Source organism: Dipodomys ordii, unplaced genomic scaffold, assembly GCF_000151885.1.
Source record: "Dipodomys ordii isolate 6190 unplaced genomic scaffold, Dord_2.0 Scaffold12, whole genome shotgun sequence".
NCBI lineage: Eukaryota > Metazoa > Chordata > Mammalia > Rodentia > Heteromyidae > Dipodomys > Dipodomys ordii.
This window is the reverse complement of record NW_012267228.1, coordinates 20,015,383-20,031,011: the sequence shown is the minus strand read 5'-3', so window position 1 is coordinate 20,031,011 and position 15,629 is coordinate 20,015,383. Positions and strand designations below refer to the sequence as shown.

The 15,629-nt window shown below is 38.3% G+C and overlaps 1 protein-coding gene across 7 annotated transcripts in view; it reads right to left on the bottom strand.

Moving 5' to 3' along the window:
- The window catches only part of Cadps (Ca++-dependent secretion activator), a 451,304-nt gene that overhangs the window by 130,989 nt on the left and 304,686 nt on the right, over positions 1–15,629 (bottom strand). For 4 of the 7 annotated variants that reach the window (XM_013010381.1, XM_013010383.1, XM_013010379.1 and 1 more), the window contains exons 12-13: positions 6,927–7,063; positions 3,380–3,567 (exon numbers count right to left, since the gene is read on the bottom strand). In XM_013010381.1, coding sequence (XP_012865835.1) covers positions 3,380–3,567; positions 6,927–7,063 — 325 coding nt within the window. Of the gene's footprint in view, positions 1–832; positions 992–3,379; positions 3,568–6,926; positions 7,064–15,032; positions 15,045–15,629 lie in introns of all 7 variants that reach the window. The other 3 variants (XM_013010380.1, XM_013010382.1, XM_013010385.1) reach the window with 3 other exon arrangements.

Here is a 15,629-nt window from a genome sequence, read left to right as displayed (position 1 = left end):
ATTGGATCCTAAACCTTTAGCACCAAAACTTTAAAGTGTCCATGTTAATTTGAGGTCGCAAAGGTAGAGAATGAGGAAGAAGGACACAGGGACCACGCCGGAAATAATGAATAAATGTGATTGAAAAGGGGAAAATAAAAGCTACCAATCTGCCAATGTATCATTTAACAAAGAGAGCACTCCTAAAAGGATAAGATAAAAAAATGTTAGTTTGAAAGTACCTTGAAGATGCCATCCATATTTAATCGCGTCTCTAATAACAGCCATTCATTTAGTAGTAGGCTTTAATTTTGTATCACTACTAAAAATAATTATCTGAGATGATTTCTTTTTATGGTATGACTGTTTAACTGAGGGGAGGTGGTGGCTGGAAATGATAGCGCTATTATCGATGTGTAGCCCTACTTGACGCCAACCCACGGCATTTATTCTCTTAACAGACTTTAGAATTATAGAGCACAGGCTGCTTATTATGAAAGATTCGGTAAGGTACCAAGCCCCTAACAAAATGCCACTAAAAAAAAGCAATCTGACTCATAATTCTGTTTACATATTGCTCAATTAGTCTTTTCAATATGAACATGCTTTAAAAAAAAAGTTTCTGAACACCTGACTTAATGTTAGACCCAAAGCACCATAGTTTTTTGCCCATTGCTAGGCTGTTTAGTTGAAAAAAAAAATCACCTTTGAAAACCCTTAAAGGAACAGAGACTTGAGTACATAAAAGCTTGCTGTTTGCAAATGCAGATGTGATGACATGAATGAATAAAGGGATGGGAAAAGGTCAAAGGCATTGCAAAACACACAAGTCAATAGGCAGGTACCCTCTTACCTTTTGGGTTCTTGACTTGACTGGATTTTGGACTCTTTTCTTTTTTTGGATTCTCTTTTGGTATCTCTTTTAGCCTCGGGTTCTGGTGAGGAGGGAGGTTTTCTCCCTTCAGAGTTGGTATATGGCAGTAGCCCACTAAGGTACGCATGCATTTGTTGACTTTGGAGAGGGGGGTGGTGACATGAGACATGCAGAGTGTGGCCAACCCCAGGAGAATCAAGAGCATACATCCATGCACGAACAAAAGAAAGAAAAGGAAGGATATATCAAAAAAGCAAAAGCAAATGCATTCAAACTAAAATAATAAGCAAAAAAAAGATGTAAACTTGCATAAGGAAAATCAGAACTGAAAAGAAAATAAGAAATCCAAAACTGTTTCCATGACAAGATGTATAAACCTAACTGTGAATCAAGTGGCAGTCTTACAATATGAAATCCAGACAATGTGTATCATAATTCATGATGATGTTTACCAGGGAGTTTACAAAAACACTTCATTATTTTATAACACTTTCTTATTCAGTAACATATGTAGAATACAGTGTGACAACCCAGAGAATATAATGCAACCACTCTCTCTCTCTCTCTCTTTAAAGAATTCAGTCCAACAGGCTGTAACAGATAGTCATCAAAGTGTACATATTTATATAAAAAAAGAGAATTATGCACAGATACACCCCAGGTATCAGAGTTTCCATGACTATCTTTTGTGCAAATAAAAGGTCCTGTGTGAGGCTATGAAATCTTATAACAATAGAAGATAAAGATAACCTTGTTGCCTATGAAATATTCAAACCTACAATGCTATTGTTATCTAGCTCTAAATGTTGAAGTTGCATTTCATAAAAATCTACCGGCGCCAGAGAGAGGAAAAACACAGAATGCATCCCACAGATATTTCAGAGCTAAATGCCTTGCAAATATGTGGAGCACTGACGCAGCTGATTCAAAAGGAAGGTACCCAGCTCAGGATTCTCTTCACGTGGATTTTCCCAAAGCAACAACTTATTCATCGGAGGCTAGCTTTCCTTTGCTCTGGCTGTGCCTTCCCTGGCTGTTAGTTGCGGTGCTTTGGGATAATGTAGACTTATCTTTATACTAATGTCAGGCTACATACACTGGGATGGCAAACTGACTGTGGCAGTGTGGAAATTTATTCCATGTCCCAGAGCCAAATGGCAATGTTCTTAAATTATTTGCTGCTTTGCATTATTCAGAACATGGATCATTTTCTTCAGGAGCTGAGCAAGGTCTATAGAGAGTACTGTAGTACAGAATCAGGAGACTTGATGTTCTGGTCTTGTCTAGAAAATCTACAAAATGAGGGGGTTGTTAGGCTGTGATCACTTCAGTTGTTCCCACCTCTGTGCTTGCACTCTGTGAGTGTTGTAGGCATCTTTGCCTTCCAGCTTCACCTAGCTTGCTTCGGCTCTCAAAATGTACTTGGCTTCCGCACTCTGCAGGGCAGTTATACATGCTGTTCCTTTTGCCTGGAATCCTCAGCTCCTACGCACACTTTGGTTCTCAGCTCCTGCATCGCTTCCTCGGGGAGGTCTTCCCTGCCATCCTGCCATTCCATCTGAGCCATGTACCTTATTAAATTCTACCATGCAACGCATTGCTTTTTCTCAAAGCACCAATCTCAATTTAACCCCACGCTGGGTTGGTGACTAGTTTTTACTCACCATTTATACTGAATGTGTACCACGTCTGACACCAAGCAAGCAATCATTAAGTATTAACAAAAACAAACAATTATTAAGACCTCAATGTGTTCTAAGCTTTTCCTTTTCTTTCTTTCTTTTTTTTTGGTCGGTCATGGGGCCTGAACTCTGGGCCTGGGCGCTGTCCCTCAGCTCTTCAGCTCAAGGCTAGTGCTCTACCATTTAAGCCACAGCACCACTTCTGGCTTTTTCTGCTTATGTGGAGCCGAGGAACCGAACTCAGGGCTTCATGCATGCAAGGCTAGTAGTCTACTACTGAGCCACCTTCCCAGCCCCTCTAAACTTTTTCTTCTCTTTTAGTGGTTCTGGGGTTTGAACTCATGGCCTGCCATATCCCATCCCTTGTTTCTTTGTTTTTCAGATAAAGTCTCTTTTTTTTTTTTTTGCCTGAAGTCAGACCATGATCCTCCTACCTCTGCCTCCTAAGTAGCTAAGATTACAAGTGAGCAACACCATGCATGGCTACTCTTGATGAGCTCTTAATATCCACTTGCATGCTTTCAGCAACTATGTGAGGATACTGTCATTCCCACTGTACAGAAGAGAAATGTGGCACTGAAGGCATAATCACCAATAAGGACCATTAGTAGCAAAATAGAGGAATCATAATTTTAACCCAGATTGGTTCAACTTAAAAAAGACACATCCTCTTTGCCATTCCTCTATAGTATCTAAAATTCTTTGTGTGTGTGTGTACACACACGCACACACACACGTGTGCACATGCTACTGGAGGGGGCCAGAGATGGCTCACAAGTGAAAGATAATCTATAGAGCAGGACCAGTCACAAACTACGAGAGACACCTGCAGATTCATGCTTACCTATTCCCATGGACATGGGATGCACAGAAGGCAAAGCTGTAGTGAAGGAGGGTGGGGTCGATCATGGCGCCATTTTCTGCCCGTTCCAGCAAGTCTCTGAGGTAGCAGAGATGTCGGTGACACCCTCGGACTCCATTCCGGGCACAATACTCATCTAATACGAACACCTGGCCGGGACTGAACCAGCCCTGTATAGGGAAGAAAGGAAAGACTTTCTTTTAAATACAGGTGGTTATTCTGGAAAGCTGCTAGGGTTGAAAGTAGCTTGAGAAAACACTGGAAAACAACCTATGCTGATTGCATGGTGTGTAATATCTGTTTGAGTTAGTACAGCAGATTAGTGAAGGAAATTCTGCTATTTGGGGTACAGTGTTGGGGAATTGAGTTCAGGGCTGGCCTGGAATTTTGTAGTTAGGTGGTAAAGCTGTATCAGCAGAGAGAAGGATTCCAGCAAGATTCAACCAGGGCTCCACTACAGAGCCAGGTATCTTAAAGAATTGGCCTGAGGCTATAGCAAAGTCTTGGTTACTGATAAGAGAAAAATCAGCTCCCAAGGGACTTGAATTGCTATAGTACTTCCTGCTTGATGAAGAATTTTCAGTTGAGCCATCTAGCAACCTTGTGAGATAAACAGGATGGGCTTCTTTTCCTTTTGGAGAAAAGAAATGCAAACGGGGGCCAAGCAACTCACAGATTATGCACAACGGAGTCAGGACTCAAATCTAGCTCTGCTATATCCTAAGCCTTCTCATTCTGTTACACAAAAGAATATGAGTTGGTCTACATACTTGCCGGGACCTCATAAATCTTTCTACTTTAGAAGATTTTTCGTTCTGCAATTTTAAAAGGAAAGCAATAATATAACCTTAGAAAAAAATTGTATAATTCAACTAAGTAAAGCAGATTTGATTCTGTGAAACTGAAGGGAGCTTTTTGTGGTGTAGTTTAAGAGGTTTTTTTTTTTTTTCCCTGCTGGTAATTATTTGTTTTCTTCGTATTTATTTGCTTGCTATGAGACTAGCCCAAACTCTGCTATAAAAGAGAATCCAGATGGAATCTGATTAGGAGTAGATCCAGTGCCATGATAGGATACAAATTGCTACTTCTGTCATGTGAATGGGAAAACAGGAGCTCAGAAAGGCCACATGATTTGCCACTCGGGGTCGCCCTTGGGCAGAGCTTGAAATCAAATCACACACACACACACACACACACACACACACACACACACACACACACACACACACACACACACTCTCTCTCTCTCTCTCTCTCTCTCTCTCTCTCTCTCTCTCTGGTTTCAGTGCTGTTCTGAAGAAATAAATCCGTGTAGCTGGTACTTTGCAAATTGGAAATTTGGGGCCGTTTTAAACATAAACTTAATTTTACTTCAAGGGTCCCTTCCGAGTCAGTTTTTGAATATTGTTCCATCTTGGGAAAGAAGGGGCAAAAAGAAAAACTAAGCAGAGCCCAGAGAGGGCCACAAAAGTACAGCCCGAGAGGCCCTGGCCACGCTCTAACCACATATTAGAGATCTGGGAAATCTTCGATTGACAACCAGCAGCTCTGCGATGCATCCAAGGAAAGACGGCATCTTTCCTATTTCAAATGATAAGTTACTTCGGAGGGCGGGAGAGTAGTCGAGGCAGTGGGCTGCCCCTATAGGCAACTTCTTTGCCACTCCATCTGCTACCCCAAATGCTAAATCTTAGAAACAACACTGCTGTGAAAGATTAAAATATATTTTCTACGACTCAGATGACACCAAGTCTTTTGTAGATGCCAAAATAGCTGCTTTGAAAAGAGTTGAAGAAATATCAATTAGGAACTGAGTCGAAGACACAGAAAAATTTATGTATCCCTGCTGGTCGGTCTCCAAAACCAACTTAAAAAAAAAAGATTGTAATAATGAGAAAATGGAATATATAGAGGCTTGAGATGAGGTCCTTTTAATTTCTGTTATTTTCTGAAATTCTGGAATGACAATTAATAGATACAGGTATACAAATGGAGAATAAAGCTATTTTACTCTATTTATAATTAATTTTGTTTTTTTAACCATATCTTTAAGCCTATAATAACTAATGGGAAATAAGCTTCAATGTTTCATTCTGGTTTAATTTTTAGAGGGCATTATTAATTCTCTTCCATGATAAATTTCAAAACAAGAGAAAATTAATTTTTGAAAGAATAATAATGTGAAGAGTCTTGCAAATACATCTCAAAAATTCCTCACGAGAACAGGAATTATACATAGTAGGGAATGATTTAAGTTCAGATGCATATTCTCACAATTTTCATAAATGTAATTTATAATTACATAAATACACATTGAGAAAATTTGCCTTGCAATGCAAGGTAAGCTTTTTTTAATTTAAAAATTGTAAATCAATGTGTTATATCTCTTTCCAATTTGGCAGAGTCTTCTAGTAAGGAATTCTAAACCCAAGATAATCAATGTTTCATTTCTGCCACAAATTAATAAATTATTCTTCAGAACCTTGTTTCTATTTTAATATTATTTTACTACTATTATTTTTATACGTTAGCTTCTGGTTATCAAAAATAAATAGCTTTAAAATAAAAATCATTTAGAATACAGATAGAATATAGACATGTAATTTAGAAAAGAAAAAGGTTTTCATTATATATCTATTAATATCAGCAATATGTTAATTATATTGATTTTCATATTTGGGGTTGGAGGAGGAAAATTTTCTCTTTACAAAGTTATTTTATCATTTTCCTCATTCTTCCCATCCATAAAGGGGGAAAATAATATTTGCCTTTAAGAAATAAAGTAATAACTTATGGCTTGCCGAAGGAAATAAATGGAGTCTTTTTTTTCCCTTTTTGGCTTTTACATTTGATAGCGCAAAGCTAAAAATGTATCTTCAAAATCCAATAAAAACGTAATAGCAGTCCCTTGCATTTAACTAATTAAAATCTATGTTTAAAATAGGATTTTAGGAAATTTCGATTCTCTTGTTGGATAGCTAGATTTCCAAATGTCTAATGTATCATAAAAATAATTCCCTCCAAGGGCATAAAAGGGCTCTAAATATTATGAAGAAACAAAAAGACACCCACACAAACAAACAAACAAAAACCAATTAGGGTTATGGAAAGTAATTGGAGTTTATTTACAAATCATTCCCATCTTTAAAAGAGACTCAAAAAGAATACATTCCTTTATGAGCCGGGAATACCAGGTCTGGGATTGGTAGGAGGGACTCTTAAACTAAGTTTTACAAATTCTTCACAAGCAGGTGCCAAGCCCATTACCCTCAGGGGAAGATTTCAGTTGAAAGGGGAGCAAACTAAGAGGGGGAAGCTAAGGAACTGAATGTGTCACTTCTTCCAACTCAGTCTTGCTTCTTTGGTAAGTAAAACTAGCTCAGTGCAAGAAATCAATAACACACGATTGTTTAAGGGATTCTGATTGTTAAAAAGGGAGACTTGAGCTTCTGACACATAGGTAGAGAAGACTTTGGGGTATTAAAAAATGTTAATATTTAAATTGCTGTAGACCAAAGAATATACTTGCCAGGCAAGAATAGGAATCATTAAGTCTGTGATCCAAAGTCAGGCGTTGTACCATCTCAAAGAGGGAAGCGTGGTCAAAGTTACAGGGGTTGGAAGAGATAAATTCATCCATGCCATGTTTTTGAGCTCTATCTGCGTCTGTTCATTTATACATGTAGAGAGAGACACAATTTAGAGAAACACATCACATTTTCTCTGACATTTCAAATTACACAGGAATTCACTAGGCATTATGAATGTTAACTGGTTCCCTCTTACCCCCCACCAATATCCCCAAGATATTCTTTTTACCTCCCATTGTCAACTTGCATCATGAGTTTACTGCATTTAGGCAAAAATATATTGGCATCAACATGTTTATCAAATGATCACAGTTCCAGTGCATTCATGTTGTTCTTGAAAAACTAAGCACAAGACCGTAACTTCGCCTGCATTTCACCAAATACTGAAAGCAGATCGGATCTTTGCTTATCATAGCCTAGTTAGCTTCGTAGGTTTATAATAGATTCTGCCATTCCAGTGGTTATGTCTAGTGCAATTTCTCTACAATTATTGGGATTGTCTGGGGGGAAAAAAAGGATTACGCTGATTTTCAGCAAAAGTGACAATATTTGTGTCCCCTCTCTTTCCAAATCCCCATTGCCAATTTGGTTTCACAGAAGATTTTGAGTCCCCACCCTCTAAAATTAAAAATTAAAAAGAAAAAATTTCCATTGAAACCTGGAGATTAAGTTAAATGGGAATTGAGTGTGACAGCCGAGGATATTGCTTTTTTATGTGCTTACTTGGTTAGTAAAGCTCCTGAGACGAACAGAAATTTACTCTTCTAGGGTTATAATCTGCCATTTAGTGTGAATGAATGATCTATGTAGCCATACTTTTTCTTGGAGGTTAAGGGCTGCAGGCAAAACCTTGCAAGGGCTGCTAACTAATCAATCTCAACATCAGTAACTAAAAAATACTACCCTTGGCTGGCAAAATAACACGGAGAATTCGACTACCAAAAAAAAAAAAAAAGCTTAAATAAAAAGGTAGTAATAAAGGTCTTTTGCATGAAAGGATTCAGCTCAGTCCACCTCATCGTAAACTCAATTCCTTGTTCTGCAGACTACAAGGAAAAATCAAATCAAACAAGATTCTGCTCATTTCCTAGCATGTAACATTTCACTGTGATAGAGGACCTGGCAGGAAGCAGCAATGCTATCAGGGCGACAGGGAAATTGATTTCTGACTTGGGAGGGTGTCTGAATAATATTTTCATACGTGGCCTCCATCCCAGGAAGATTTTTTTCCCCTTCTCCCTGTTGAGGATCTAGTTGTAGGCTTGGGTTATGTAGCAATTTGACTTTAACATGTTGATTTCTTCTCTTATTGATTTTAGGGCAGCACGCAAACTTAAACGCAGAGCGTGGCTGATTTAAACCTCCCTATCGATTGTTAGATTAAAAAGAAAATCTCCGGTCGTCATTTTTCGGGGAAGCAGCAAGTGGTCAGTGTTTGAACAAGATGTGTTGCTTATGCCCAAGATACACAGAAGCAACAGTTTCCAGAAGGCAAGTTGAAGAATGCGTATTTTAACAGCCAGATCGTTCCATTAAAAATGATAACACATGAACGTTTGGAAGGGTTATCACGTGTACAGAAATGATATTAGGGAATCTGTGAGAAATCTCCTGGCTGTGCTAGATGCTTTGGATTTGTCCTCAGGAACGGCTTTTAAGGGATTGAGATTGAGTGTTTGGCTTAGGAAGACTTGACTCAGGATGGTCAGGAAAGTGGAACTGGGGAGAAAACTAGTTGCTCCTGGGTGGGGGTAATGCTACCTGGGACCCAAGGTAAAGATTTTAAACTTGTTCTCACGTGATGTCTCACCTGGCCTAAGAACAACTTGTACCATGGAGATGGCCTTTCTCTGTTACCCTTGCCTCTTCATCCTACCTGTACCTGGTCAACTGAATTCAGCAAAAACCAAGTGCTGTGTGTGTGTACATGAATTGCTCATCCTGTTATGTTCTTATAAAAAAAACTTCATCCACCCCTTGCCTCCCAATTCAAATGGACAGATCAGGCAGTCTGGTTAGCAGTAGCTTCTGGCTCTCAGATTTCTCAGTAAGAGGCTGCCGAGGTCTTACTCATGTCAGTTTTGCTGTGGCTGCTTTATTGCTCCTCAATTATGACCATACACTGGGTCATTTAGCTCAAAGAGAAGGGGGCTCTTTAGTAGCTATTAAAAATAGAGCACAGTTTTCAAGTGTCTTTCTCTTTGGTTTATTTGTTTGAACCCCTTGAATACTTGGCTGATGACCTGTTTTGCCTTGCTGCCCACATGGAAAATGGAGCTAAAAAGGAAACTTGGTTCCTGTAAGGAAACATAGGGACAGATCATTCCCCACTCCCATCTCATCCCAAAGGCTCAATAAACACAGCTTCATGTGCTAATTCTTGGCTAAGAATACGCCTTTTCTATTGACAGTTTAAAGCAGGCTTACAGAAATATGTGTAAAATCAACCTGTTTTCCTTTCCCAACAATAACTATCAAAACAAACTATCTTTCCCCTTTTTCTTTTCCTTTTTTCCCTCCTTCTTAGGTTGGGATGGAACTCAGGAAATCTGGGTTCTAGGTTCCTTCTGTTTGTTGATAATTGTCAGGTGCTGGCTGAAGGGTTTCTCTCGCTGAGCCTCAGTATCCTTGTGTGTAGGGTGAGCTGAACTTTTGGTTTCCTTTCTGCCACCACAGACTGGCTTAATGATCATGAAGATCCCTGTACACTCCGATGTGCAGCAAGGAACTTAATGCAGTGAAATCTCAGCAAATAAAACGAGCAGCTCTTGGATTTTGGCTTGCACAAAATTTATCATTTATTCAGAATTAGGTTCATTATACAGTAACTCAAAAAGGACTTAAAAGGGTGGCTGGCTCCCACGACATTTAAAGGAATCTCTCTGAGTGTATTATATTCTGAAAAAGAGGGAAGTGTAAACTGGGAATGCTATTTCATGGTGTCAATGAAAAGAGTATGTTTTTAAAGCAGCGAGTTTGGTACTTTTTGTTTTCTGCTATATCCTTGCAATTAGCACAGTACCTGGAACACAGCAGAGACTTGATATATAGTTGTTAAGATAGTACACTGATTTGACCAAAGTAAATAAACTCTGTATCTCCTAATAAATGTTATCCATTTCTTGGTTTAATGAAATGTTGTAATACTAAATTCATTGGGAAGAGTCTATTTGATAAGGGTTTAGATAGTGGTTAGGGAAGTCAGATGTCTCATGTGGGTTTGTAGTTAGAGCTGCCATTTCTCTGGTGGGAGGCAGGGTTTTAATGTTTCTGAACCTCCTTGTCCTAGCTTGTGAACTGAAAACAGACTTCAAGACTACTGTTAGGATCTACTGAGACATGTCTGCAAGGCACTTGACATATAGTAGCACTCAGGGAACACTCAGTGAAAGTAAACAAGTAGTGCCCATTAGTTAGAAGCTGGTAGAGCAGCCAAGATATCTCTGCACTTACAGCTAATATACCTTGCTTCTTAAACCACAGACACTGGAGAAGCTGGGAGTCCTTCCTAGTCCCTCAGCTTCATGGTTCTGTTCTACCCTGAGTAACCAATTCCTATGTCCTGTTTCTGTAGCTTTAAAAATTTGTTTTTCCTAGATTAGGTTCCGACTTCTCTGTGCATCTTCCGTGCACACACACAAATGAATCCCCTGGCAGGTAGGGTGCTTAGTGAGGGCATGTGTAACCTGCTATTTCCTTTGCCAGCTCCTGGAAGAGCCAAGGCTTAAGAGGTGTTTATTAACTGAATGACTCTGACACCTCCACACCAGGCAACTTCCCATTGGCTTTATTAAGGAGTCACACACATGGGGATTCAGATGGCATCTTGCAAATCCAAAAGTGGGAACATGTGCTCTTAGGGGGGAAAAAAAAAACCTCTTCAAGAAGGAAACAGAATTCTAGGTGCAGGTGTCTTTGGATACCATTCAGATTGTCTGCCTGTGTCTCCATACATGTCTAGGACCATATGCATTACATATGTTGTCTATTTTAAAATAAAACACTGCAGTGGTCCAGCTGTTCCAAATCTGTTTCAAAAGAACTTGTGGGCGCTTCCCAAGTAACACCATACAGCCACTCTTGCACTGTTCCAGAATGTTCTCCTACAGTGCTGAGCACAAAAAACAAATGCCTTTTGTAACTTCTTTTTTTTCCCCTATACAAACAATTGGATTTCGTGGGTAAAAGAGGGGAGGGGGAGCCAGGGTTGACATCAGCCGGGAGAAAACAGCCCAAAGCAAAACATGAAAGAGTTGATTCCTGTATACAGGACACTGGGATCACTTCCTTTGCCAATATTTGGCATGTGTCAAGAGAAGGAAAACAATTTTGAACACTGGGCTGAGAAAAATCAAATTCAAAGGGAAAGTGGCTGTTTAAAACCCCAGCGATGTTTGGATTCTCGCTTGCCTTGGATGAACACTTACTCATGCTCTTTTCCACGAACATTTACCAAAAAAAAAAAAAAAGAAATCAAGGTTTGACTACGTTTTGCACACCAACTTCAACCTTGACCTTTTCCAGATCTGGCTTTAGGAAATAATGACCAAGTCCTGCTTTGTCACTAAGGGTTCTAAGTATACTGAAAGTGAGCTGTATGATTGTGTAGGTTCGGTAGTTAGGGCATAACCCAACACACTTTTTCAAACAATGCTGCTGTTCATGTCTGGGAGTTGTGTGCATGACAGGTTCCAAGTCTTCTGCAGCACAGGATAGGAAATTGGCTTCAAAATAAACTCTGAGGAGTAAAGCTAACAAAGGAAAGAATCTTTAATACTCCTGGTGTTAGTCACCACACAGAAGCAAGCTCACGAATGGGCAGGCTTAAGGAGAACAGGTAAACTTTCAGGAGGAAATTTATCAACACTTTCCCCCGAGTTTATAAAATTTTTGGCTTGGCACTTATGGAATATGGGGAAAAGACTGGTTCTTACAATAGCACCATTCTGAAGGTCTTATACTTCCTTTAATCTACTTTATTAAAATGCAAGTGGATGGACCCTAATAGACTACCCTGTCCCTTGTGCTTTTATTGAACTGACTATGATCTTTGTGTTCCTTTTATGTTTGATATTCTTTTCCTTTTTTCTTCTCCCACAACTGGAAAAATGAGAATTTTCATGATCTGAGTAGTGACCACAGTTATATGACTTTGCTTCAGAAAACAGGTTCACAATAATGACTACCAAATAAATGTCCTTTGCTTGAATGAGTAATGCAGCTTTGAAATTTGAATTTTATTGAAATATTCCTAATTATTTCAACAATTGAAAGCCAGAACCAAATCTCCTTTTTTTGTTTTATAATGCTACATTTTAAAAATTTTCATGGGTTAGGGAACATGAAATTGTGCTGTTGAGCATCATTATGACTATGTTGTTTGAAAGAGGCTCTTATCTCTTATGTGTCCCTTCTATAATAATAAGCTCAGAGGTAGCTGTTTTATTATTGAAACTTGGAGCAGAGTTAGGGCTGTTGTTACTCTTGATGGATGCTCAAGGCAAGAGAATAGCTACTGTAACTCTAAAGTCATCTGTGAACCCGAAGTGCAAATTAAAAGGTGACTTTGTATCTTTCTTATACGGAAAATGTGTGCTTGTCATATCTGCTTGACAGTGTAAGAGTGAATGTATGGTTTGGACAATAACGAACAATGACAGTAGTCAGCCTCATCAGAAGACATGAAATAAAGAAATGACAATGATTGATGGCAGCTGGCTGTTTACAGATTTTTCTACAAGAGTTTTTCTTGGCATTGTCAAGTAACCAGGGGATGGATGCTGTGCCCTGCCTGAGCCCTGCACAGCAAGCAAAAGATTGGCCCTCCTATGCCTGCTTCCCGGAGGCACAGAATGGACCACTTAACTGAGAATTATTTCACTCCCATATGGTATTTCTGTTAAACCAACCTAGCATGGATGGCTTGGTGAGGATAGCGTTGTTGGAAGCTATAGGGGCCACACTGTATTTTTCAGAAATCTTGGAATTTAAAACTACCTTGGCAATAGACTCAAGGGGATAAATGTGATGTTTATTTCAAGACTGATTTCTCTAATTCTTTGTAAGACGGACAGTTGCTTTTGGTAAAAATTGCAACAGGTATTTTCTTCACTGATCTGAACCCAAATAAATAAGTGATTTATAATTTTCCTTGATATCATTATTACGTTTGCAATTAATTAATTTTGTATTCCCTATGAGTAAAGATATTTAAAAAATATTTGACTAATAAAGTATCTTGCTGGAAATGACTATATGGCATGAAAATACTCAAGTCATTAGCAAATATTATATTGTGTTTCTCAAGTAGTTAACAATGCAGTGAATCTTTACTTAATATGTTCTATTTAGATCACAGCATGTTATTTGGAAAATTTTGGACTTGATTATAGAACTCTAGCCTTTTAAAAAGTCATGTGATTTGTAGTGCAGTTTTGGGCCATGCAAATTAAGTTGATATTGCATTAATTATTTGATATAGCATTGCTGAATATAGCAACTGCAAGTTGACAATACAAGAAGATAGAGCAAAAAAAAATCTCATGAGATAAAAGTATAGAAAGGAATTAAGGCAAACAACTATTTGAAAATCTACTAGAATAGCAATGCGCTGTGCAAATTCGCTCAGAACAGAATTCATTCAGTCATCTACTCATCCATCCTTTCATTCTTGAAAAAAAAATAGTATAGCCAAATCCTAAATTCCCACTAAGTTCACAGTCTATGGTAAGCTTTGAAAAATGCTTCATCAGACATTCAAAGAAAAGTAAAAACTTAAGTATCTGCTTAGAGTGGTGAAAAAAAAGTCTGTCTGCTAGCCAGGGGTACATTTATGCAAAAGAAAAAAAAAAGAAGGGAGGAAAAGCAAATTAAAAGAAAGAATATTAGAAGAACTATTATTAAATGGTTAGAAGGAATGATATGACCTACTTCTTCTAAATTAGCATTCAGGATACTCAAATACATATTTGCCTGCTCTCTTGACTGGATATTCTAGTTCCTAATGTCAAGTCTTCTTTCAACACATTTTTGGTGGACAGCTTTTATTTCCTCTATGAATAAAGGACTTCTCTAATTTCTTATATTAATAAATAGTAAAGAGAAAGATTTAACTAAAGATTTGAAAGTAGCTCTTTATGCTCCTATGTTTATTTTTAAAAATTAATGCAAATACAAATTACGTGGAAAAAAGTTATTGTTGTCATTGTTCTTGGGACATAGCAGAATGACATTTGAGAGCAGAGGTCAAAAGCCTCCTTAGTATTCTGAGACTGTAGAAGCACAGTATTTGAAAATAAGGTCCTGGGATTCAATCATGTCATGTCCTTGATTTGTTCTTTTGGTATTGTAGCTCTATGTATTGCAGCTCTCCTTGCCAAATTAATCCTCTATAAGGGTCTTACTAGACAACATACCCTTAAGCCAGATTGAATGAGTTCTTTAGTTCTTCTAACAGTACATTTACTTTATTGTATTTTGCTTTTTCTTTAAGTCGTGCTCACTTAACATTTTTGGGTTTCCCACTGTATTTTTTCTGTTTGTCAGTGTATTCATGGTTGACACATCATTGGTACCTTGACCATTCTAATCTTTGGAATGCTGAAGCCAAAGCAAGAACAACAACAACAACACATTGTACCATGGTGCAAAATGATCTGTTTTCAGGCATTAAAGCAGTCAGGTAGCTGTGAATTCCATGAAACAATTGGCACTGTTTGCCATTCATTGTGATGTTCATTAATACTCTTGGAATGAAAAATAAGTTAGGAGATATTCATGGTTGGCTTTACTCAGAGGATCATTTGATGCCAATATGAAAGCCAAGGAGAGGAGGCAATTATGCACACATCACATGCATCCTAGTTTCAGTATGGAAGCTTACATTTCAAACCTAAGGTCAAGAAAATTAACATGAAAAAAAGTTTTACTACAAAGTCTAGACATGAGGAAGATTTAAGAGGAGGGCGGGGGAGGGAAGCACATTGCAGGTGTCAGATAATCTAGTCTGATTATCTGAGCTGTGCTAGCTATAGAGGAGCACTTACCCTTCAGTCCAGCTAGAAGTTAGCAGGGTAAGAAGGAACAAACCAGAATAACATAAAGACTAGCAACAAGGCTCAGGAAAGCAGACAGGAGTTCTAACCTAGCAGCTAAAGTTCTTGGGTTCGAGCAAAGATTGAACAAGAAAACTTAAAACAAAACAAAAACAACAACAACAACAGAAAAAAAAATCAACCTCCCCCCCCCAAACCAATAACAGTAATCAAAATCCCCCTAAAGGCTGACAACTGTTCAAGTGAAAGTAAATATGGTACAGCCCCCAGAAACTTCCAGCTTTGGGGATCTATAGTGTGTAGTCAGTTACTGACAGAGAAAACACACATTAAAATGTCTCACTGCAAATAATATATCAAATCATCAGCCAAATGTCAAAGATTAAAATACCCTCTTTTCCCCACCCCATTCCACATGAGAATTGAGGTATTGAATGTTATTGTCCCACTAAACACAACAGATAGGGATACGTTGTTTTCTAAGTGAGACATCACTTGACATACCAAATTGTGACAACCTTCAACTGCATAGGAACCACATAAGAAGCTACATAATTACCAGTATTTTTTTTAAAAAGTGTAACTAGG